Source organism: Amborella trichopoda, chromosome 8 (assembly GCF_054954075.1).
Source record: "Amborella trichopoda isolate Santa Cruz 75 chromosome 8, AtrichopodaSantaCruz75HAP2 v2.0, whole genome shotgun sequence".
In the NCBI taxonomy this organism is placed as follows: domain Eukaryota; kingdom Viridiplantae; phylum Streptophyta; class Magnoliopsida; order Amborellales; family Amborellaceae; genus Amborella; species Amborella trichopoda.
In genome coordinates, this window is record NC_142343.1 from 35,943,562 (window position 1) to 35,969,186 (window position 25,625).

Consider the following 25,625-nt stretch of genomic DNA (forward strand, 5'->3'; position numbering starts at 1 on the left):
ATCCATAAACACATGAAAATTTTCAAAACAGGCGATCTAGATAATACGTTGTAAGATGCACCATTTCAGAGACTCAAAATCCTTTTTTTTTCATAGTCATACATCTCGATGTCGAGATGATCATTTAAAGAGTTTTTCAACATTAAAACAACCTTGACCGATGGATTTTTGAGATGCATCCGTAGTTCCACATTTTAAGGTTGCAACCTTATATAAACATTTCCCTTAAATAAAACTGTTTGATAAACACAACTAAATCTTATTCCAATAATTGGCCATGCTGATGCCATGATTCAGAAAATGATTGTCCCACTGACAATGTCCCCTCTCCATTTTCAAATTTGGAGAGACACGTCATGAGCATAGAAAAGCTTAGAGCCTGAAAAAACACAATGTTATCTCTATTCTGCAACTTCCAACACAAGTGATGGTGCATCAGCCACCTCTTGGCAAGCTCCATCCATTCCAGTCACTTGAAGTAGGAACTTGAGAGCACCAATTCCTTGAGGAACAGGCATTTCAGATACATAAAAGGCCTCCACTCTTGCAAACCCAAGATATTCCTCAGCACCAGCTACACCCACTCCAATGTGATCTTCTCCAATGCCTCTCACTAACTTCTCTGCATAGATATTGTATCTCGAGAACACTAAATCCGACCTTTCTTTGAGTCTCCAAATGAGCTTAACACTAAGAGTCTTAATCCCGTCAGGTGTCTTGGTCCAAGAAATATCCTCACTCTCGAATAACCAAGCACTAGAAGGGGGAAACCCAGGTTTTTGTTCAGTTGTCTTTATGGAAAGTCGACCAAGGGATGCAGAATAACTTGGTAATTCTAAATTAGGCTCTGATATTTCGTTGCTGAGACTGGGGTTTGGATCCTTGATGATCCAATCGTCATCAGGGTTTCCATTGTGGCAGACAGCATGGATATCAGTTAGCAAGTAACCATCCATGTTAAATGTTGATTCATACAAAGTCCAGTCAGTGACTCGAACTCGGGTTTTTGTGATTGGTAATTTCTTGATTTTGCCGAATCCAGGTGGAAACCCTAGAAAGTCCTCTCCGATAGAATTCTCATTTGGAATGCTTGTTCCAACCGGTGTAAGAAGAAATGTGGTTCTTCCTTTTAAAGTTGAAGAAAATTGGAGGGCCATAGACAAAGTTGATGTGCCATTTGTTTTAACCTGCATATCAAAGAGAGAACCAATCAACCAAGAGAATACTTAGCAATTTACCATAACTGTCCGATGACAGCGTGGAAAACTGGAATTTAACTTTACCAAAATGAATATCCCGGTGAGCTCGTCTACAGTAAACCACTCAACCTCCATTGTATGTTTCCGTCATTAGGAACAGACAATGGATGCCCCTTTGGAGTACTATATACCATACTCCCTTGGATTATGGTATGCTTTACCTTTTTTTTTTAGATTTTAAATGTCAAGGATAAATTACTCTTGAAGTCATGATGAAAAGCATCATAGGTTGCTTTCAAGAAATAAACACAAGAAATATGTACATTGCAAATCACAAGGATTTGTGATAATGTGGTTAGAGGGATTATTCTTACGTGATACGAAACATGTATGGGTAGATCCGATAAAGTGAGCTCACCATGGAAGAGCCTTGTCAAGAAAGTATTATTCTTTTCAAGATTTCCTTCAATTGTAATGTGTCCTCCACCATTATAGGCTGGATCCTTAAAACTATAGCTCAAAACAGAAGCCAATGTCAGAATCCCACATTTAGTGTGAGCTTATATTATGGACTGAAAAGTCAAGCAAAGTCTGAGGCAGTAGACTACTATACGTCCATCTTGTTGAGAGATGCATTTACATTTATTATATTTGTTGAAAGATGATTCAATTGGCAGAAAGAATGATGGCTAACGCCGCATGTCTCCAATATCTTAAATTTATAACGAAATCATCATCATAGCCCATTAAAATAAAATAACAACTACAAAGATAAAGAGATAGGAAAGTTGCAGACACGAGAACTGCAGAATGACTTTGTACAGATAAATGAGCCATATCGACCATTGAGGCCTCCATGGTATATGATACCCATTCTGTGATGCTACCACCAAATTCAAAGATGTATTGGGAATACCATCTTCTCAAAATATTTTATATAATTAGATAATTACAAGCCAAATACAACTTATCTATTTAGTCAGGGTATCGGGGGGGGGGGGGTTGGGGCATGTGGGTGAGAGAGAGAGAGAGAAATGTGATGTTTCTGAGTAATTCAACTGCACTCGATTCTCTCCATCATCACTATCGCCCTTTACTACTCAGCCAAAATGGTAACAAGCATGACACTGTATTCATCACTCGTAGGCTTAGGTCATTGGTGAGAAGGATCAATCCTCACAGCATTAAAGGGAGAATATGCATTGGCTGTCTTGAAGACTTCCACTTATTTTCGCAGGATGAAAGAATTAAAGAACTATAATGCATGAAGTTTTCTTGGTATATGCAAGTACATTCAATGCCCATAGTTGTGTGTCAGCTTGTAGCTTACTATTAATTTGTCCTCTTGGGTGTTTCCTAAATTTGGATACTTGCATCATTCTCTTGTGTTACTTGGATCATCCCATGCATACTACGGAGATCATATTAATATAATAGAAATTAAAAATTTTGTGGAATAATTTTTGCCCCTCAAATAGAATTAGACAACGGTACAACAAGCATGCATTGTGGAAAAAATCAACTAATGAAATCTAATTCAGATAGGTCTACAACGTAATTTACAAGGTAGATGAATATTACAAGGTAGATTAATATATTCAAAAGGATTGTGGCACAACAGTTGATACAGGGATACTGAATACTGACACTCTTTTAGAGTTTAGACTATTATCTTCTATGCATAATTGTGGTCCCGGGGATAAAAGTAAAAATGAACCTACCAGAAGTTTTTGAGGGTGAGCAATTTTCAGACAAAGCTTTCATACAACACACAACATACATAGGGTTCAAGCAAGCATGAAAAAATGGCTTTACACCATGATCACATTCTCAGCACACATGATCACCAAAGTATGTAGATCTCACTCTTCATCAAGCATTCCTCTTCCATGACATTGGTTCTTCTTTCGTAAGTGAGTCATATAATAAAAACCAAGTGATAAGATATTGTAATTAAGAATGGAACAGGTTATTAAAAAGTGCTACAAAATCAATGGTTTCAGCAAACTTTCAATACAATCTTGAGGAGGAAGCAAGAAATACCATTTTTGAGTTCACAACCCCATATGTGATACACTGCAAGATCAAGAAGCAAGATCTCATAGAGACTGATGACCAAATCTAGATCTTTGATCACAGTGCCCATAATTATACACTTGCATGCTCTAGCCAAGTTGAATGGTCAACTCCAATAAAATTTGGCAAGTTTTCAAATTCTGTTTTTGTGAAGAGGCATACAAAAATAAAGTTACGTATGATGGGGTTTGAACACCACACTTCACCGAGTCAGAGAAGTATTTCTACTTGTTTGAATTTTGTATTTTAGTGATGAAACACCACAAAAATATCTAAGTAAGAATTAAGGCAGGGATACCTTGAGTTCTTTATTTAATCAAGTTGCCTTGGCGAGCTTTTTTCAAATTGAAAATGACCTTTCAAACACTGACCTATACCATGATTTCCAATCCATTCTTCTTATCCATGATGCAGAACAAATTGTAAATCAGGTTGAGTTGCAATTAATAAAAGAAGAAACAACTATAACTCACAGACACCACCCCATCACCCGCGGTGCTCAACCATAAACGTTCTCAGTTCTTTCTGAAGCCACAACCTCTGTTAACTACAACTGTTCAATTCGAAACTAGATTCATTGTTTGCTCAAGTCTTGCAAACTTATTTTAGCGGTTCTGCAACTGAATGCATTTCCGACACAATTCATTGCCGGAAAAATAGTATCAGAGTCCCTATATTTAAAAAAGTATACAAACTATAATAGTAAGAATTTAATAAAAAATCATGAATTTATGTTTAGATTTGTATTAAAAAATCTAGGGAAATTATCAATAATATCCCTTAAATTTTCACTAAATTTGAAACTTACCCTTTTTTCTTAAAATTCCTACCCATAATCATTTTTTCATGCTTTCTTCTGATCCCCAAAATAACCTTCACAGACCTAATAGATCTGTAAAGCCTTTACAGACCTACCAGTTCCGTGAAGGTCTAAAGTTGAGGCCTCACACCTAAGTTAGGTCCATGAGGCTTAGGGCCTTTACAGCCCTATTAGTTCCATGAAGGCCCATTGCTTATGGCCCTAGTAGGTCCATAAAGGCCCCATTGCTTGGGGCCTTTACAGCAGTATTATATCCCTAAAGACCTAAGACGCCCATTATATCAAAAAATCTAAAGAAAAACAACAGAAATTTTTATCAATTTAGTTAGGTTTTGTTGATTAAAGAAAACCCACAAGAACCTCAATCTGCTTCTTTGCTCTTCATTTGGATAGGATGTTGTTCATAAAAAACAGTTGTTCTTTACAATAATATAAAAAGCTTAATGCACCCAATCAAATCTCATAACCATCACTCCGTTCAACCGTTCTTTAGCTGGATTTCTAACAAAACTCACATTATTTTCGAAGAAGGGGAAAAATCACAAAAAATGATATTTGAAGCCCTCTCTATTTCAACAAGCACTTCGATCTCACCAAGAGTTTTATTTTTTTAATATATAACTTGGCCATGCAGAATACTCAGATACAACAAAAGATGATCCAAAACCCAGCTTAAGCGACTTCAAATTCACTCATTTGACTACCCTTTCCCACCAAAACTTCAACAAAAACTCAACAACCCCAATCTCTCTCTATCTCTCTCTCTCTCTCTCTCTCTCTCTCTCTCTCTCTCTCTCTCTCTCTCGGTGTGTGTATGTGTATAAAAGGGCCTATTAGCTCTTTATGGACATAATAGGGCCGTAAAGGCCCCAAGCAATGGGGCCTTTACAGACCTAATAAGGCCATAAACGCCCTAGCCCCTAGCCTTACAACCTAACCTAAGGTGTGGGGCTTTAAGCTAAGACCTTCATGGACCTAATAGGTCCGTAAAGGCTTTACGAACCTATTAGGTCCGTGAAGGTTATTGGGGATTTAAAAAAAGAGTGAATTAACACGGATGGGCGTAAATTTGAAGAAAAAATGGTAAGTTTCAAACTACTGAAATTTAAGGGATATTATTGATGATTTCCCACAAATCTACTAGATCCATTTTCTTTGCTTGATAATTTATAATGAAATTTTTCATTCACTCCATTTTATGTGGGGCATATAGGAGAGTTCCGTGGTTCCAATTAATGATGATTGCATCCATGTCCTAGAAGAATGCATTAACTGGAAATGATAATGGAAACAGAATGATGATACTACTTACTTTACAAAGACTTGCATTCTTTTTCCCGTACCATCTTCAAGAAGAGGCTATAAAATGAGAAAACAAATTAATAAAAATAAATAAATATGATCACCATAGGCCTAGCAGAAAGGAATGGACACTATAAACAGTTGAAAGCTTGGTTGACTCATGATAGAGACAAGTTAGAAGGCATGCTATTCTATAACTACAAATTACACAAAAAAAAATCAAAAATATCTTATTTCAGCCAGTAACATAACATAAAATAAAAGAATACATCAATTTATAAATAGCATGTTTTAGGCATGAAAGTTCTCAGGTGCATCGCATAATGTATCATGCATATAGAAGATCAATGAGAAAGCACAATACATGATAACATGTATGAAAAGATAAAAAAACAGACCACCACTGGGCTGGGAGCAAAAAAAGCTCTGGGATTCAGTGCGGAAGCATAGAGCGAGAAAGTTTTAAAGTTCCATGGTCGAGGGAAAGATTTCCATACATGGGCAAATTCAAGGTTTGAAATCCCTGACTTTTAGGGATCAAGTTCCACATCTGCAAAGGAGCAGATCCCTTACAGGATGGGATTGCATTCCATCATGTTAGGTTCGAGGATCCCAAAGTGCAATTATCCATTGTACTGTAATCATTGTTGGGGTTGGTGAACATTTAAAGGCCTTATGAGAGCATGTAATACATTTTACATAGTGATGTATTAAACCCCAATGGGAGTAGGATCCAGTGGAACCAATGGGGCACATTTCAGATGTCGTGGCTCACCCGGGTTTTGATAAGCTAGGCACAGGATGATGTCTAAAACCTTGTAGCCCTGGCATAATGCACAACTGAGGAGGGTTTGTTAGGTTCGCCCTTGATAAGGTATGAAGATGCCCAAGGTGGTTTGTTCACCAATAGACTTCGTGATCCCTGTGTGCGGTTGGCAAATCCGAGAGGATGAGGGCTAAATCCTCATCATTGCCATTGTACAGCATGAACACATGATAGTTATCTTTGGGAAGTGACCTGTAAGGGTATGACGTGTACATGTGCAGAAAGGATGGACCCCTGCACCATTGCAATAGTAGGCATATCTCCTGTGGGACGTGGTTTGTACTCAAGGAGGAACCTGAAATCCATCAACTAGAATCGGGTTCTCTTTATTTATTGGCAAACTTTTATGAACCAATCATGAAACCCTTCGATGGGCTGTGGGTTATTGGTTCCATTGGGTTGGTTTGAGATGATGATTGTAGTTAACAGCTGCTAGTATAAGATAGAGCGCCTCAGTGAATTCACATGATTCTTGACCCGATGGATCCAATTCCCATTTAGTTACAACTAGGATCCCATTTAGTTACAACTAGATATCTTTTCATTATCTCAAATGTATGCATTGTACTTTGTTTCGATTTGAATGAGAGTTTATGTAAGTGGCATGCAAGTGAGAATCCTTGAACTAGACACATAAGTGTTCCAGCTGATATAAATAAAAGAAAGCAAAGAAAATTTTGAAGATCACATAGTCCAACTTTCAATCTAGGCGCGAGTTCCATTTAACAGTTTTTTTATTTTCTAAATTCACGAACCCAAGTATTAAGGTAAACAGGAATCATGTCCTTGAAAATCTCTCGGACTGTTTGTTATAAATGGAGCAAGATTTCACAAATAAGTGGTGATATTAAAAAATCAATACGGTAACGTAATACCTAATAAGCCATACTAAAAAATAAAATGTAATACCTAATAAGCCCTTGGGTATGAATGGATCTTTGTTTCCTTTGGGAGTTGTTTCTTTCTCTCTGTCCCTCTAGCTATCTCGTCAACTACTTAATATATACACTCATTGGAGACTTTTATGGACTCTTATTCTCTTCAAATTCCTTGGAGAACATTGTGGTCTATCTCACTCTCACATTGTCAGTACTCAACTCTCTCAACTCCCCTATTATGGGCGTACTAAAACCGGTGCAGAAAAGTAGGAACAGGGAGTTAGCATTTCCCAGAGGCAATCTTGCACTTTCAATAAAGGAAGCTTCTTTCAACCACCAAATTCAACACACATCCTATTTGTAGTGTAATGTGCCACCCTAATTATATGAGATCCAACTACTTCCTTCTCTCTCCATGCCCTCTCTTCTTGCCTTTGTTTGGAACTAGACACAAGTCAATTCACAAGATGTGTAAATACATAGGAAATCATGGCATTTAGAGAGTTTGTAGGTCATAAAAAACTGGAAATCCATACTCCATGATATATGAATAAAAAAAGTGATGTTGAAACTCGCGCCCAAAGCATAGGATACTTGATCCCATTTTGGTGGAATCACGATTCCACTTACTTATGACTGACGATTTCTGGTATAGGGATTTGGGTCCCATTAACATAGGATGGAGACTCTTATTTTCTGGATTGAGATCCTTAATATCAAGGAATCACCCGAAATTGAGATCCTGTGTTTCAAAGTGCTAGAACGAGATCCGATTGCAAAAGCAGTCCCTCCTTAGAAGATCCTGATAACTCTGGTTCACATGCACTCAAACATACATCGGTGCATGAGCATGCACATGCAAAATAGTCTTCGACCCATGATACATGGATGCTTATTATACTTAATACCAATCTCGGTATGATATCATCAAAACAAATACCGGGCACTCCTAGGATACTTATAAATACCAAATGATATAAATATAAAAATATAAAATGAATAAAATAAAAAACTATACATTACAATGTGGTATATCAGTATCAAAGTGCGAGAAATATATATTTATGAAATACATAAGCAAGGACATAAAAGTATTGAGGTTTCAGAGAAAGTTGTATCCATATTCATATCCTAGTTACATGAGTGCAATGAGAAATGAGCTACAGTTAACTAGGGCATTCCCTGGAAGCAACACTCTACAATGTCACCCAGTTGCAATGATAAGTAGGCAAGGATTCTCATACCATTTTGGACGAGCATGGGTAAAGAAGCTAGTCCACGAGAATAGTATTCGTCTAGCTACATCGACTGTAGGAAGCTTAATAGGTAACATTATGAAATTAGTAGATACAATGTGACGAAAGAGAGTTAACATAGCTTGCCTATAGGAAACTAAGTGGAGAGCGTAAAAAGCTAAGAAAATTGATGGATATAAACATTGGCATGTAGGAAAGGTTAATAACTGAAATGATGTAGACAAAATTTTAAAGGATAAAGTGGTAGAACATAAGAGAATACGTAATAAGCTCCTATTAATTAAACGTGTGCTAGGGCCGGAGATAATTAATGCAATTAATGCTTATGCGCCATAGATAGGACCAAGGGATAGAATTCAAAGACAATTCTATGAGGACATAAATGGACTAGTTCGAGGAATAGCAAACGGAGAGGACTTTTTTAGGAAGGGACTTGAAGGGTTATGTAGAAAAAGATTGTAGAGGATGTGAAGGGTACATAGAGGATATGGATTTGGGGAAATAAATGAAATGGATGATAAATATTCTTAATTTTGCTATTGCTTACGACCTAGCAATAATAAACACTTACTTTAAACAGCAAGACGAACATTCAATAACTTACAAAATGGATCATATAAAAGCCAAATGGACTTCTTTGCAGTTAAAAAAGCAGATTGATCATCATGTAAAGACTGGAAGGTTATACTAAGAGAGAGTTGGACCATGCAACAAAGGCCTAGGGTTATGGATATTTGGATAAAGTGATGGAAGAAAAGGAGCGAAATTTATAGGCGTCCAAGAACTAGGTGGTGGAATTTAAAAAGGGAGAAAATAGACATATTAATGGAATAAATTGATAAAAGAAGGAAAATGGAATTCTATTGACGAAGTTAACGCTATGTGGAATGAGATAATTGATTGAATTAAAAAAGCGACAAAAGAAGTTTTAGGTGAATCTAGAGGGAAAAACACTTAGATAAGGAAACTTGGTGGTGGAGTGAAGAGCTTTAAAAGGCCATTAGCGAAAAATGATCATCTAAGCATAAAGCACATGATGCTCTATGTCATAACTTGGGGGCAAGAGAAGGTGAAAACATGTCTTTAAACTGGCAAAAATGTGATAGAAGTGTCGGGATCTAAATCATATTAAAAACATTAAGACTAAGGACTAGAGGGTCTTGGGGAAGGATGATAAGGTCAATGAAAGGTGGAGAATTTATTTTAAAAAATTGTGTAATGACGACCATTATGAGAGCATAGCATTAGGAGGAACCTTTTCCATAAACCAGGCCAGAAGTTATAAATAAACTCATAGGATTAGGATATCTGAGGCCAAAGAAGCTTTGTGAAAGATGAAGATAGAAAAGACTTTAGGATCAGATGGTGTATCCCAATAGAGGTTTTGAAGTGCATTGGAGATATTGGCATATTCTGGTTGACCAAATTGTTGGACAAGATTTTGTGAACAAAGAAGATACTAGACAAATGGATAAAAAGTATTGTGGTACCTATTTACAAGAACAAAGGAGACATAAAAAATTGCACGACAGTCAAGGGATCAAACTTATGAGCCACATTAGTAGTTGTGGCGAGAGTGATTGAGCAATGACTACAACATGAAATGGGTGTATCAAAAAATCAGTTCAAATTTATACCAGAAAAGTCAACAATTGAGGCTATTTTCCTACTTTGGCAATTGATTGAGAGGTTTAGGAAGAAGTGTGAAGACATCCACATGGTCTTATTGATTTACAGAAAGTATATGATGTGGCATCTAAAGAGTTAATTTGGCAAAAAGTATATGATAGGCATCTAAATGGTTAATTTGGTGGGTGTTGTAAAAGAAATGAGTCTTCTAAAGGATATATTGACATGGTAAGAGATGTACGTGGGAGTGCTAACTAGTGTGATGACAACTAGTGGCGAAACAATGGAGATTTTAGTGAAGTAGGCCTACATCAGGGGTAAACCTTGAGTCCATATCTATTTGTTTTGGTTATGGACGAGTTAACTAGGCAACTATAGAATGAGGTCTCATGGTCTATGTCATTTTGCAAATGACATTATTTTGATTAATGAGACTAGAGACGATGTCAACGCAAAGTTAGAACTTTGGGGAGATACTCGAGGACCTGAAGGTTTTAAAATTAGTCAGACAAAGACAAAATATATAGAATGCAAGTTTAGTAATAATATGAGCAGAAATGAAGAAATTAAGATTGATGGCCAAGTACCTAAAAGAGTTTATTTTCAATAACTTTGATCGATAATCCATGAGAATGATGAAATTGAGGATGATGGCGTTAATAGAGTTAGAGCTAGGTGGAAGAAGTGGACAAGTGCTTCCAGAGTCTCATGAAATCGTCGCATACCAATGAAGCAAAAGAGGAAGTTCTATAGAACATCTGTAAGACCAGCCATGCTTTATGGGACGAAATATTGGGCAGTCAAAAAACAATATATTCCTAAGTGTAGCATAAATGAGGATGTTAAGAAGGATGAGTGGCAAGACAAGAAAGGATAGAAAGTAGAATGAATATATCAGAGTGAACTTAGGGGCTGGCTCCAATAGTCGATAAGATGAGGTGGTATAGTCATGCTAGTGTCAACCTAAAAACAACATGTATTGGAGGGGCGATTTGGTTCAAGTGGAAAGCTCTAAAAGGACAAGGGGAAGGCACAAAAATTGATGAAAGTAGTGGGAAGAGAAATGGTGGTTTATGGTCTGACTGAGGGTCAGTATGGCCCTCTATAGAGTGGAAGGGCGGAACAGGAATCATTCAACCAACCCCAAATAGTAGGGATAAGGCTAGGATGATAATGATGATGATATTCATATCCCATAATTTGGAAAATGCTAAGTATCCCCTTCTCTGTATCCTATCAAAATTGGGCAACTTAGTTTCAACTTAGTCTCTAAGAATATGCCAGTATCAAATAACAGAAAACAATAACCCCTTCAGCTTCCTTTTCCAAATTAACACACATGAAAGCTCGAAGTTGAGCTTGTTGTAAATAAAGGTCAAACTTAGCAGCAAATATAATTAGCATGGTTTTTGGTGGCTTAAGGAGACTAGAGAACTCTATTCTTGATGTTCTACTCATTAAGCTAGATATTGGAGGTCCATTGGATTTCCCCATGATTTGGAGCCCAAAAGACAATATAGATGGTGCTTGTAATGATAAGCCTATGGTGCTTTTAATGATAGCCCGATGTGTCAGTTGTGGTAGATTTATCCAGGATCACTAAGAGCAGCTAACGCCAATAAAGTGATTGCAGATATTTGAGCTGTGATAAACAGATACAACAACTTAAAATTTGAAATCAGATCCAATCATTGTAGATAGAGAACAAGTTTTTATTTTGTAAACTCGTGATCTGCAACAATTTATTGAGAATCGCACTGCATAGAGGTGGTCTGAAGTTGTGGATACTTGTCCAAGATACTCATCAAAAAGCCAGAAACTCATTGGTGTTCATGGTAATCTAAAAAGAAAGAATTTAGATGTCATAACCACTTGAGATGTTACATCACTTGGAAAGGATGACAAGTTAATGCTTAGAGAAAATTATTTGAATGTTTATATATAATAAGATGAGTCATAACCCTTATCTTGATAAATCTCATCATAAACGATATCTATCATGACAAGCACACCGCATACAAATGACCTTCGATGCACAAGTAAAACTAGTAAAGGATGCTTTTGGCACCTAGTTATAACATTCATGAACAAACAAAAATAAAGGCCAAGAATCGATAAAAATTACGACAACACCGCGATATAGATCTGACAACTAAAAACTAGATAAGATGCATACCTGGAAACCTTGGGAAGAAATGTTACACCATGGATCAGCTAACACTGGTTGACCTTCAATGAAAAAATGCTGGCCATGACCCTAAATAATTTTGAAGTCCTTCAGTATAGGCATGCCAAGGAACCAAGTTTAACGTACTTAATAGAGACGATCATAATCATCACATCATTTGGGAAGTCAAATTACGTCAATGGATGCAATTTTGATTCATCTTAGGTAATTTTTTGGAGAAAGTTCCAGGTAAATAGTTTTTGTAAAGGACAGTTTGGGATCAAGATCAAAAATAATTTGGTCGGATTTCACCAAGAAAAATCATGATCAGGTCCATGTTAGATGAGCAAGTACCATTCAGCAGCTCCCATTAACAAGATGCACTTATATTAATAACATCGTTATTTCCAACTTATATGATAACCCCATAAGTAAATAAACAAAAGCTAGAACAAAACTTGTGTGACGCTTTCTTGTCCTTTTCGAATATGTATAAAATGATGTTCTTCCTCAACTCAGAAAACTAACCAAAAAAGATAGAAAATTACAGTAGTCCAAAAATAGAAAATCCATAAAACTTAATACTAAAATATTCTTCATAGTAAAACACATAAATCATAACAAACATGTTACCAAGGTTAACCGCATTATAAGACAACTATACTGCATTTTGACACTCAAATCAACACTGACATAAATAAGCAACAACCTGGTCAAATAGTAAAACACATAAATCATAACAAACATGTTACCAAGGTTAACCCCATCATATTAACTAAATAAATGCTAAATGCAAATATAAGACAATTATACTGTATTTTGACACTCAAATCAACACTAACATAAATAAGCAACAACCTGGTCAAAATTTGAGAAAAAAGGTAGCTGTATGGGATAATTTTGACATATGCCCCACGATTTCTCAATGAGACCCCACCAACTGCAAATCCAAAACAATGTTAAGAACTTTGTCATGATACATGCTTAAATGTTAAACTGCATGATTATGAAGTCAAATTGAAGGATTACGAAGACAAGATATAAAGAGAACATCTCATAACAGCAAAGACATTGCCATTCGATACCAACTATAAACAACAATATCCACCAAGTAGAAATAAATGATTGTCCTAAATGACTGCATATTGCATAAGCCTCCAACAAATCAAAGGGGTATTTGGATTAGGCTGAGGAGGAGAAATGGTTGTGGAAAATGCAATAAAGAAAAGGATATTATTTCTTCAAAAAGTAAACGCATAAAAGCATGCGCATATATTAGGAGAAGAGAGAGAGAGAGAGAGAGAGAGAGAGAAAGAGAGAGAGAGAGAGAGAGAGAGAGAGAGAGGGGATGTTGCATGGGTGCACCCATGTCCAGTCTACTTTGCAATGTAAAGTTCCATAGTTAAATGTATGTTTTCAGTGCCATGAGCTGGGTTATTAATACAGATAAACAAGGTAGAAACAAAAGAACTATCGCTGGTACATATGATTATGGAAAAAGCTTATATAAGTTGCTCTTTTTACTGTAGAAGCAACGCACACTTCAAAAATCCATTGAGAAAGGTTATTCTAATGCTGAAAAACTCTCCAATTGATCAATCGACCTTGAGATATATGGATTTGGAAAAAAAAAGAATTTCAAGTCCTACAAATGATGCATCTTGTAACACATTATCTAGACCGTCCTTTCAAGATTTTCAAGTGTCTGTAGATCTGCTCAAACTGCACCGCTTTTTGAGTTTGAAATTTCACGATTAGATGTGAAAGAGATTTTCAGGTCATTGTTGAAATGTATGACACCTAAACTATATTATCTGACAAGGTTTGGAGATATGCCTTACTTGGATTGTTTCAGGTTGTCACCTTATGCAAACTGCACCCAATTATTACCGAGGCTTTCAATAGACAATGACAAAAGATAAGATAGCAAATGGCACATTTGAAAAAAGTAAAGCAACAGTCAACTAACCACCATTCACTAATACTATTCTTAAAAAACGATAGAATTAAATTTACTGATTCAGCTAATTATACAAAATGTGAAATACGTACTGTATTACCGGTTTTGTGCTGTCTCAAAATCAGGCCCTTGTTTTGTTTGATAAACCCACCCAGGAGCAAATATTGCAGCTGAAACGGCATCCTTCTTCGCCACTTCAAGTGCAACATTGGTCTAGAAAATTTTATTGTCACAAATCCAAATTTTGCTGAAAATTCTACTCATTTTGTGACCCATGAATTTCAGAACATTCAAATTCAATAGAGAATATGTCAAGGACAGAAACGAAGTCAAGATATATACTACATGTGTTCTAGAGTTAAGAATTTTACATTAAAGCATAGCAGCAAAATGCAAAAGAACTACATTGTAAGTTGGAGTTTGAAGCAGATGAATTTTTATGTCGCAGATTAAAAAAAAAAATGCGAAGACAACTATTTAAATTCATCTAGGATGATGATATATATGCATACAAACCAGTAAACAGACAATAGTTCTTAATGATGAAATGCTATACTTTAGCTGGTGATCAAGGCCTGGCATGAAACACACTCACTATTATGGACACAAATTTGATTAAACCAGGCATAGTTTTGTACATATTTAATAATATGTGTCTGTGCATAAACTAAAGTTGTGGAACCCCTTTTGTATAAGAAACAGAGTACCCGGGAGATTCACCCATTTTATGGAGGCGATCTTCAAGACAGCAAACGGCATGCATCCCTTCAGAACATATGGTCAAAGAAGATCTACGACTTGCATGCTAGTAAAATAGAACCAAAAGCTATATACAGATTACTGTCTAAATGCACAATATCCCCACATAGCATGCCATGAGTATACTAGAGAGTTAGAAATCATGAAATTACAGGAGCGTGGGAATTCATTGTGATAACTGGAGGAAGTGCTCCCAATATGGCACAACAATGCAAGCAAGCTGCAGGCCTAAAGTACAAAATCTGATATAGAAATAGTTTTCTTATCCCATCACCTTCTAGACAATGTCAGTCCGATAAATAATGACACTTGGGCCTTGTGAAGAGGTTGAACAAATTTTGTAATTTCTAAATCATGGTCTTCATTCAGTTTTTATTTACTTAGTGAAAGCTGACCTAAGTTTCTAGTCTTCCAGTTGTAGGTGGCGGAATACCTTCACTAACTTACTCTTAGTACAAATAAAGTGACAACTACTTTAGACATGCATTCTGAAGCATGTGATGCCTTGTGTCCAAAGATACACATGGATTATTTCTTAAAAAATCAGTCTCAACTCTTTCCTATCTTTTCATGAAATTTGGACAATAGTTTAAATCATACAACACATGAAAACTTTCACCACGGAAAAGGGCGTATATGTCATCATCCTTAAAACCCTGTTTTAACAACATCACATAATCCATCAAGAACCATCTATGCACACTCTAAAATAAACTATCCACTGCACTTCCTAGATATTCAACTGAATTTTCCCTGGCAACCATTTACGTTGAAATTAAAGACGCCATTTAAATGTGAATAACTCCTATTCTAAAACTCAATTGCTGTTTCCCAAGCTACAATGACATCACCAAGCAAAGTCCCCTCACGCATCATCATCAAGGACTTAAGCAAAGGCCCCAACCTTAAGAAATTATTCTGTGGCATAGTAGGCTAAGTGTAGTGGTAGCAACAAGCAAAGCTCCCACTAGGATATATCGAACATCAAAAAGGCTACACTCCTGTAATCTAAAGAGTTTGTTTTTCTCCTCACGCATAAAGAGGAATTGACTTTTTGTTTACTCTCCACATGTTTCATGTATATCTCTTTACGAGTTACCCAATTCTCCTAATATTCTTCCTACCAAAACAACTACCACCAGCACAACCCTTGCCCATTCTAGCTATGGATCCTATTCAACGGTTATTGAGTACGGTGCTAGTATGGGCCCTTGTTCACATCATACCTACCAACTTACTCATTCTCACCAAGGATCTTCACCTTAAAATTACTCAATCACATATCTACCAATAGCCAAGGGAAACCATTCCACCCACTTATCTCATTCACTCGAGATTCATCTTCATGCTACTGAAAACAAGATTTAATACTTATTTTTGAAATGCAAAGCCAACAACCGAGATACAACTAATGATACTTGCCCTATCTGTCCGATGTATACATATACTACAGGAAATGAACATCAACATGGAATGATAGAAATACAAGACAGCTTTAGTTACTAGATTTCTTAGAATCAAACCATAGAGTATAACAAGCATAAGCGTAAAAGGAATACCGTCCATTGTCCTCCACCATAGGTACCTCGCCCAAAAACATCAACTCCCATGTATACATCAAAGTTCCGGCTGCCAGCCACAGCAGCTGAACTTTTAGGATAGTCCTCCTAGAAAGCCAAGAATATCAAACAAATGAAAAAAATGCCACAAAATGAATATGACCACAAGTAAGAGATAAAAGGAAGAAAAATTCAGAAACAATATCTTTTACCTGCCATGAATAATTTACGAATATGCCATCACACAAATCAAAGAATGGCTTGTTGAGATCATTCAATTGATTTTGCCAGCTAAGAATGCCATCTTTTGTCACACTATCGTACCTATTGCCACCATATACTTACAACATAAATAAGATTCACACTCAGCATCATAAATCTCATGAATCAAATATTTAAAATTAGAAGGTCCCCAGAATAGACCATATCACCAAAGATCCAGGAGCCAAAGAGTGCATAGACCGAGTCAAGTAGTCTACAAATTCCTTTAGGTTAGGTATTTGCTTTACATCCAGTGCAACCTCCATATTTATCTGCAAATCACGCATATTCAATTCTTCAATTCTAATGCAACACTAGAAAGCACTAAGTGGTAGGGGGGCGCCCAGACAACAATATATGCATATGCCTGCCATCCAAATGCACATATATCTCTGTTTCACTTATGTGCATTTACGCATATATATTTATTTTAGCTATGTATGTATATAAATATATGCAGCTGAATGTTGAAAAACACATTGAAATCATTGAATCACATTTCACGATTGTAATAAGTCAGCATTCCCTCAGTAATGTAAGATTAAATTAACTAGCAAGTAACAACCACAGAGGAAAAATCATAAAAAGTATGATAGTAATATTTAAATTGGCCAAAAGATTTCATGCTCCCACAGAAGCATACTGTCCACATACTCCCTTGGGTAAAACCCAATCTCAGAGTAATTTTAGGACACCAAATTTCAGGATATAACCACTTCAACCCATGGACTAACATCCAAAAAAGCCAAAAAAAAAAAAAAAAGGAAAAAAAAAAAGGAAAATTCCAAGTCACACTCTCTATGCACTTGAAAAAATTAATGTCTCAAGATTGAACACAGACCATCCAATTTTTTTAGGGTGAGATCTATGTGTGAAAACTTAAAATTCCAAATTTCTCTTTTGAAAATAATCATTAGTGACTCTTAGGTGGTTCCCGAAGTTTCAGATTAGGAAATCCCTCCCAAGTAGGTCTTCTGCCCGAGGGAGTAGATGTATTATATGCTGCTGCAGGAGCAACATATGTGTGGTCTTTACATGGACATTGACATACTCATAAAGTAATAAAAGTCCTCAAATATTAAATGACTGCAATGAAATATGATACTAGGAAGTCCACAACATGAGGACCATAGTTCATACTCGCCAATATACATACACATTTCAAAATCCAAAGTTCCAATTCCCAGACCATGATATAGTGAAAGTCATAAAGTAAAATGCTAAAAAGTATATTAAAAAAGAATTCAACTAACTCTAGTGTTAGAAAACCCTTCTTTTTTCCCTTTTAGAGGGAAAAGGACCAATATGCCCCTTACCGGACGTCATTTTCTACCCTCAAGCAAGGGAAAAGCTGAGGTGGCTCCTATGCCTAGGCACTAGACAACCTCACCTGGCCTGCCAAGGCAGCTGCCCATGGTTAGGCGGCCCAGGATTGGCTACCTAGGACCAGGCGGAGCAGGACGGCTACTTAGACCCTAAAAGGACTGTTTTTTCAAATCTTAGTTTTCATTTGTCTAACACTAATTAAGAAAAAGAAATAGGAAGCACAATGGAACCCAAAACATACCAGCCAACCGTCAAAGCCTAATTCCACAGCAATCTCAGCCAAACGATCAGCATACATTCTAGAAGACTCTGGAGTAGCTAACAAAGTATTAGCTACAGCTCTCCCTTCATCCCATTCTGTAATAAAAGTCCCCAATACCTTCAAATATCACTAGATCAATTAGGTATTGTTCAACACATACACACACCCCCTTCAAATATGACTACATCAATTAGATATTGTTCAACACACACGTGTGCGCTAACACACACACACACACACGCGTGCACACACACACACACACACACTATATATATATATATATATATATATATATATATATATGGAATGTATATATCACACCCTTTTGAAATACTAATAGTAATGATAGAATAGGTTGTTTAGGGTCTATTTAGTACCTATGTAGTTTCTTTTCAAAACATTGCTTTTTTTTTATATAGCTTGCTCATCAAGTAAGAGTGCATGTTTATTACCACTAAAGGATAAGGGATACTTTTGTTATCTTTATAAAAGTAAAGTTTAAAATTCTATTAAAAGCTATAGGCATTGTCCAAATAAAGTTTCAAGAAATTAAATTCCAAAATGCTATTGTACTTTTGTGATAATTTCAAATTGGCCCTTAATGATTAAGTTAGTTATAAAAAATAATGTTTCCAATAAAAAAAATATTTTTTTAATAAATGCACCCATCACAACTCATTCTAACATTAACATTTACATTTAGGTGCACCTCACTGAGATGCATATATCCACAAGATTTGAGAAAAATCTGATTTGTAAAATATTGTTAAAATTCAGACATTGCCAGAAAATTGTGACTGGTTGATGAAACTTCGGACGATACTTAGCCACTGAGTGAGGTTCTACGTGAAGTGTTGTAGAACTTCACTCATGAACTTTTTAAGTGTTTATATATATATAAAAGAAGTATACAATGAGACCATTTATCTTTGGTACAAGGTGGTCACAATTAGTCCTGACTATTGAATAATATAATATTGGGTGGCTACATTTATTGTATTGACCAAGCTCAAAGTTCAAAAGAAATTTTCTCGAACTATGTGACACATCCAAACGATCAGATTTTACATCAAATGGTTATAAGTAATTGTGACCTCCTTGTCATCATCATCATTATAGCCTTTTCCCAATTAATTGGGCTATACGAATCTTGATCAGCCATTTTGTTCCATTAAAGGTCATACCCTTAGTGAGGCCATAAGTCCCCATATCGTTTTGGACTACTTCCAACCATGTCGTTTTGGGCCCGACCCTTGCCCTTTTCAATCGTTCCACATGAACTAACTCGCACCTCCTAACAGGTGATGTACTTGGGCGGCACCACACAGGGCCAACCCACCTCAGTCTACTCTCTCTCATCTTATTGCCTATTGGTGTCACACCTAAATTCTCCATAATGGATTCATTTTGAATTCTATCCTTTTTCGTCTTGTCACTCATCCATCTCAACACCCTCATCTCCGCTACACTCATTCTATTGGTATATTGTTTTTTATCCGCCCAACATTCTGCCCCATAGAGCAAAGCTGGTCTCACAGTTGTCCTATAGAACTTGCCCTTCAGCTTCATTAGTATGCAACAATCACATAAAATTCCAGTTGCACATCTCCACTTCGCCCACCCAACTCTAATTCTATGTGCAACATCTTCTTCAATCTCTCCATTTCCTGGATTATCGTCCTAAGATATCGAAAGTGCGGTCTTTTTTTTATTTCTTGGCCGTCAATCTTAATTATTTCCTCATCTCTACTCTTATTATTACTAAACTTGCATTTCATATACTCTGTCTTAGTCCAACTAATTTTAAAACCTTTGGATTCTAGGGCATCCCTCCTAAGTTCTAACTTTGTGCTGACGCCATTTCAGGTCTCATCAATCAAAACTATGTTATTTGCGAACAACATGCACCACGATACCTTATCCTGTAGGCGCTTAAAGTCGTCCATAATTAAGACAAAGAGGTATGGGCTCGATGCTGACCCTTGATGTAGGTCTATTGCCATTGAAAACTCACTTGTATCTTCACTAGTTGTTTGTACACTAGTTAGCGCTCCAACGTACATATCTCTCACTAAGTCGATGTAGTGTTAGAAGACTCATTTCTTTTTCAACACCCGCCAAATCAAATCATGAGGTACTCTATCATAGGTTTTCTCTAAATCAATAAAGACCGTGTGGAGGTCTTTTCCCTTCGCCCTAAACTTCTCAATCAGTTGTCTAAGTAGGAAAATAGTCTCAGTTGTTGACCTTCCTGGCATAAAACCAAATTGGTTTTCAGATACACCCATTTCATGCTTTAGTCATTGCTCAATCACTCTCTCCCCAGAGCTTCATAATATGACTCATAAGCTTGATCCCTCGATAGTTCGCACAATTCTGTATGTCTTATTTGTTCTTGTAAATAGGTACCACAATACTTTTCCTCCATTCGTCTGGCATATTATTTGTTCTCAACACCTTGTTGAAGAGCTTCGCCCGACAGTTATTGCCAATCTCCTCCATTCACTTCCAAACCTCTATCTGGGTACTATCTGATCCTAAAGTCTTTCCTATTTTCATTCTTTTCAAAGCTTCTTTCACTTATGACATCCTAACCCTATGAATGTATCTATGACCTCCGCCCTCATTTGTACCAACAGTTCCTTCTACCGTTATGTTCCCATTGTGTTCGTCATTTAATAATTTTTTGAAAATAAACTCTCCATCTTTTGTTAACCCTGTCATCACCCTTTAATCCTTGCTCTTAATGCATTTAATATGGTTTAGATCCTTTTTTTTTTCTTATTTTTGTTAAGTTGAATATATCTTTTTCACCATCTCTTGTTCCCAGTTTATTATATAGATTATCATATGCCTTAAGTTTAGCTTTACTTACTATTTGTTAGCGTTTTTCTTAACATTTTTATATTCTTCTAAGTTTTGATCGTTTCTATTACATTGTCAAGTTTTATTACATGATTGTTTTTCAATAATTCCTTCTGAACCTCATCACTTCACTAATGGCATCGCTTCTAAGGAACGCCCTAGGCAACTAACCTTATTCATTTCTCACTCTACCTGAGGTCCAGTACAATGTGTCACTTCTGAGGAACGCCCTAGCTACCCCTTGCTCATTTCTCACTGTACTCAAGTTCTGGTACAGTGCGTCACTTCTAGGGAATGCCCTAGCATAAGCAGATATTGTATGTTCAAGATTCACAATAAGTTTTGACAAAAATTTACGTTGGCTGCCTATCTAACCCAACTCAACCCCTATACTCGGGCATGAGACTGGTTAAGGGAAACTTTAAGGTCATCACCCTTAATAGACAACCTTTTATATATATATATATATATCAAAGGTAAATGGTCTCATTAGGGATTGTATACTATGAGAGCCTTTATTTTTTATACAAAGAGGTCACAATCATTGTATGTGAAATTTAATAGAATGAAGTATATCCCAACATTCGAAAAATTTTATTTTAGACTTTGTGTCCAAACAATGACATCCTCAATCACTCAATTTCAAATCTTGACGGTCAATAATGATTGTGACCTCCTTACATCATTATGACCTCCTTACATCAAAAGTAAATGGTCTACATATAAAGAGAGAAAGAGAGAAGTCAGAGGATAGATAATGCCCCTTTTTCAAAGAGAAAGATTTAGTAAGGAAGACCAAACTGCAAAAGCCAGAGGAAAATCCCACTCCTTGAAATACAAACACACACAGGAGAAAAGAGAAGAAAACAAGTTCACTTTATTATTGGAGTGAGTGAGATAACAAAATTTTAAGGAAAAGAGAAAAGAGTTTTTGTAGAGAAACACACGCATACAAATGAGAAAGTGACAAGCAATACCTTGACTCCATGGGTATGAGCAGCATTGGTCCAGCAAGGAGGTGGCAAAGTTACTAAATTATGGGAAAAATACACAAACACGTCGATCAAATGCCAGTGCCATATAGCATAAGCATCGCCATTGGAGCCACCTTGGATCCACTTATCATCCAAATAACCACCATCCATGTCGTGGCAAACCAGTATCCTTGGCCTTCGGGGCAATGAACCAGAAGAGGATTTTTGCAGAGGAACAGAGCTCTTATTGAAGGGGAAATGAAACGACTCAAAATAAGACCTATTTTCGAGGTCTTCGAGATTCGGAATGGGAAAGGAAATAGGAGTTGCAGGCTTCTTAGGATCAAAAGGGGGCGCCAATGGCGAAGAATTACGGTTCTCCGCCATTTCAAACGGGCACTCTGCAAAGTGATGGAGGGCTTCAGAGATGAGAGAGGAAAGAGATTTTAAAAGAGAGAAAGCCTTCTTTGCGTAGTAACGAAGCAGAGGCCTCATTTTATTGTGGCATTTGGGTGCGGGCTTGGACGTAACGCCATGGACTGACTAATCATGGCACGATGTTTTCAATTTTCTACCGTCCAAACACAAGGAGACATTCAGAGCAAATTCCTTTCGATATCACTTAAATGCATTTTAGGGATTGGGTCCTGGCATCTGGATATTAACGCCATGGCTGGTTGCTCCTATACGAAGCTAGAGAGAAAGAGAGATCCTTGATGGATGGATGGATGAGAGAGAAAGAGAGAGAGAGGGGTATTTGGTGAAGATGTGTGCTGCTGTTCCTTTTTATTAGCGCGGAAACTTTCCAAGGCCGTGACATAAATGTTGGAAATATAGTTGGCATGCATTATTTCTTCTCGTTTACAGTCCTTCCATTGATAAGTTTGGAATTTGTGCATCAAAACGTGGATTAGTGATTCATCTCTCGACTCTGAGGATAATTAGTGACTGTAACTCTTGGACAAAAATGGTTCATACCCTCTTTCTTATGTTTTCATTGCAAGACATTATTTGAAAGAAATCCATTGATGGGGTAATTGATTTCCGTGCGTTCTATTACTACGATTCAATATATTATAGGATGAAGTTTTTATGAGGCCTACGGTTTTATGAAAATAAAATATAGCCCTCACCTCCAAATTTTCGGAAAGCATTGTCAGCAACAAAAATAACTGTGACGGCTCAAAAATTAATGGGTGTGGTTTTTATTGAGTCTAAGCTCAAAACAATTGAATTAGAGCCTACTTTCAAATAGTGCTGAGATATGTGGTTTCAATGTTATAAATCTTTATAATAGCCTTAAAATATATTTTTATTTTTATTTATAAAATTTAAAGTTTCAAAACAATGTAGTTCATTAGATCTATGAAAACTTGAAAATCTTGAAAATTGACGGTCCAAAAATTCATTACAAATTACATTATTTTTAAAATTTGAAATCTATTTTTTTTCTCATATCCATGCATCTTGATGTCGAAATGATAAATTTGAGGATATTTGGGCATCAAAACGACATCTTCTAGAGAAATTTTTTAGGTAGGCTTTAATTTGATTGTTTAAAGCCTCGGATCTATATAAACTTTTCCCAAAATCAATTTCCAACATTGACGGTTCAAAACTTCAAAAATGTATAGACCTTGGGGATATATGAATACTTATTTTCAGTATTAAATGGACGGCCAAGATAATTTGTTACAATATACATTATTTTTAGAGCTTGAAATTTTTTTTTTTTGTTTTACAACCATAATGTTCAGGCCGAGATAATCAATGTAAAGCTTTTTCAATACTTGAATTGCAATTTTCAATGAGTTATGAGCTGAGGCTTTACTTACTTTGAGAAGGCCGTAGTCTTATCAAACTATTGTCCTTTATTTTATGTTATTTTTACTAGAACTTATCTAACTTTATTAAAGTCTAATCAAAGAAAATTACATTATTAGAGACAAAAGTCTTAGACAAAAAACTAACCCCCTTGGCCAGCGAATCCGCCAACCCACTGGCTTCCCTGTAAACATGCAAAAAGGAAAATGAGAATGGGCAAGCTAAATGCCAAACTTGCAATAACAGAGATCTCAAGTCCCAAGGTACCTTATGCTCTCCTTTGCACCGCTTTGATCACATTCAATGAGTCACCTTCTATCAAACATTAAGGTCCCAAATTTCTATCGACAACTAACTTTAGCCCCTGAAGCAAAGCATGCAGCGCCGTATAGTTGGCAGTAGTCACCCCTATAGGTCCCGCATATGAGAACACAACACGGCCTCCCCAATCTCTCACTATTCCACCAAATCCAGATAACATGGATTCCCCAACGAACTCCCATCAGAGTTCAGTTAAAAAACTCCCTCCATCGACAGAACCCAAATCCCTTTAGGCCTACACGTGATAACTCCCATCTTAAAAAGATTTGGTAGATTTCTTCAGATATCAATCTCCAATATATCCCCTCCTTTAGCAACAGATAATCACAATCATACAATATGCAAAATCCTATCCATAACCAACTCAAAAGATAAACCAATCCCATCAAAGGTTCTTTTATTTCTTTTTTTCCATACGTCCCACAAAACACCACCTCTAACTATTTGCCAAATCATTCTTCCTAACTGCGGCAGCCATGGCAGAGAGAGGTTTGAAATAATCCCTATCACCATCAAGGTCCTCATTTGAGAAAAAAAACCAAGACCATATTCTAGAGATGAAATGACAACGAAGAAACAAATGAGTACATGTTTCACTATCCCCTTTGCACATTAAACATACATTGAATAATATCTTCCCATTATTTATCAGATTGTCCACAGTTGGAACCTTATCCTGAACCGCCAACCACATAAAAGCCTAGACTTTATGAGGTATCGACCATTTCCAAATTTGGGCAATTATCGGCATCAACCATCTCTATCGATCATAGAAAAGAATGAGATATATTTACTTCACTGTAAAAATTCCATCATTCTCAATCTCCCAAGCTACCTCATTTTGTGCAACTTCTGAAATGTGAACTTGATTTAGGATTTCCAGAAGTGAATTAACATTTGAAATTCTATTATCAGGCAACTAAATATTGCACACAATCAGACTCCCCTTAACCTCAAACATATATGCGACCATCACATTGGGGTTATCCATCCTCTCAAATATACACGGAAATGCAGTTTATAACATAGAGCAACCAATCCACTTATGGTGCCAAAAGAAGTTCAGGTTACCACTACCCAAACTCCATCTCACATTACGATGAATTAAAGGCTTGTAAAGATTAATGGCTCTCCAGGCGCAAGACAAATCTCTATTACCACACCTTGGCCCAATCCACATACCAAAATTGTCAAAGCCATACTTAACCATCACTGCCTTAAACCATAATTGATCATTAAACTGCAGACTACGCCACTCCAATTTACATAGCAGGGCTTGATTTACCAACTTTCCTCAATCCTAATCCCCTTTCATTTTTTGGCGTACATATCTTGTCCCACCTAGAAGATGATATTTCCTA

The 25,625-nt window shown here is 36.5% G+C and overlaps 1 protein-coding gene across 7 annotated transcripts; it reads right to left on the reverse strand.

The window, feature by feature from the left end:
* Window positions 1-238: 238 nt before the first annotated feature.
* On the reverse strand, window positions 239-23,147 carry LOC18437159 (cytosolic endo-beta-N-acetylglucosaminidase 1). 7 transcript variants are annotated; one of them, XR_016060617.1, is made up of 11 exons: window positions 22,123-23,147; window positions 18,260-18,397; window positions 16,855-16,964; window positions 16,644-16,755; window positions 16,432-16,539; window positions 14,206-14,326; window positions 13,012-13,093; window positions 12,163-12,243; window positions 5,408-5,454; window positions 1,574-1,709; window positions 239-1,187 (listed from the first exon to the last, which is right to left on the reverse strand). XR_016060617.1 is itself a non-coding variant. In XM_006847376.4 (11 exons), exons 1-11 carry the CDS (start codon window positions 22,612-22,614, stop codon window positions 402-404), a joined length of 2,205 nt encoding a protein of 734 aa, XP_006847439.4. In that variant the 5' UTR covers window positions 22,615-23,108; the 3' UTR covers window positions 239-401. The 7 variants fall into 7 exon arrangements, 3 of the variants coding, with proteins under 3 accessions (XP_006847439.4, XP_088729770.1, XP_088729771.1); XR_016060613.1 differs by having other exon boundaries at window positions 1,618-1,709; window positions 22,123-23,082; XM_006847376.4 differs by having other exon boundaries at window positions 14,214-14,326; window positions 22,123-23,108.
* Between the last annotated feature and the right edge of the window lie 2,478 nt (window positions 23,148-25,625).

Excerpts from the sequence above, each read along its gene's own strand:
- LOC18437159 (XM_006847376.4), bottom strand. The coding sequence starts at position 22,614 with ATGAGGCCTCTGCTTCGTTACTACGCAAAGAAGGCTTTCTCTCTTTTA. Across the intron at positions 16,965-18,259 it reads TAGGCTTTGACGGTTGGCTG|ATAAATATGGAGGTTGCACT; the intron begins GTATGTTTTGGG and ends CGTGATTTGCAG. Across the intron at positions 1,710-5,407 it reads AGAATGCAAGTCTTTGTAAA|TTTTAAGGATCCAGCCTATA; the intron begins GTAAGTAGTATC and ends TTTGAGCTATAG.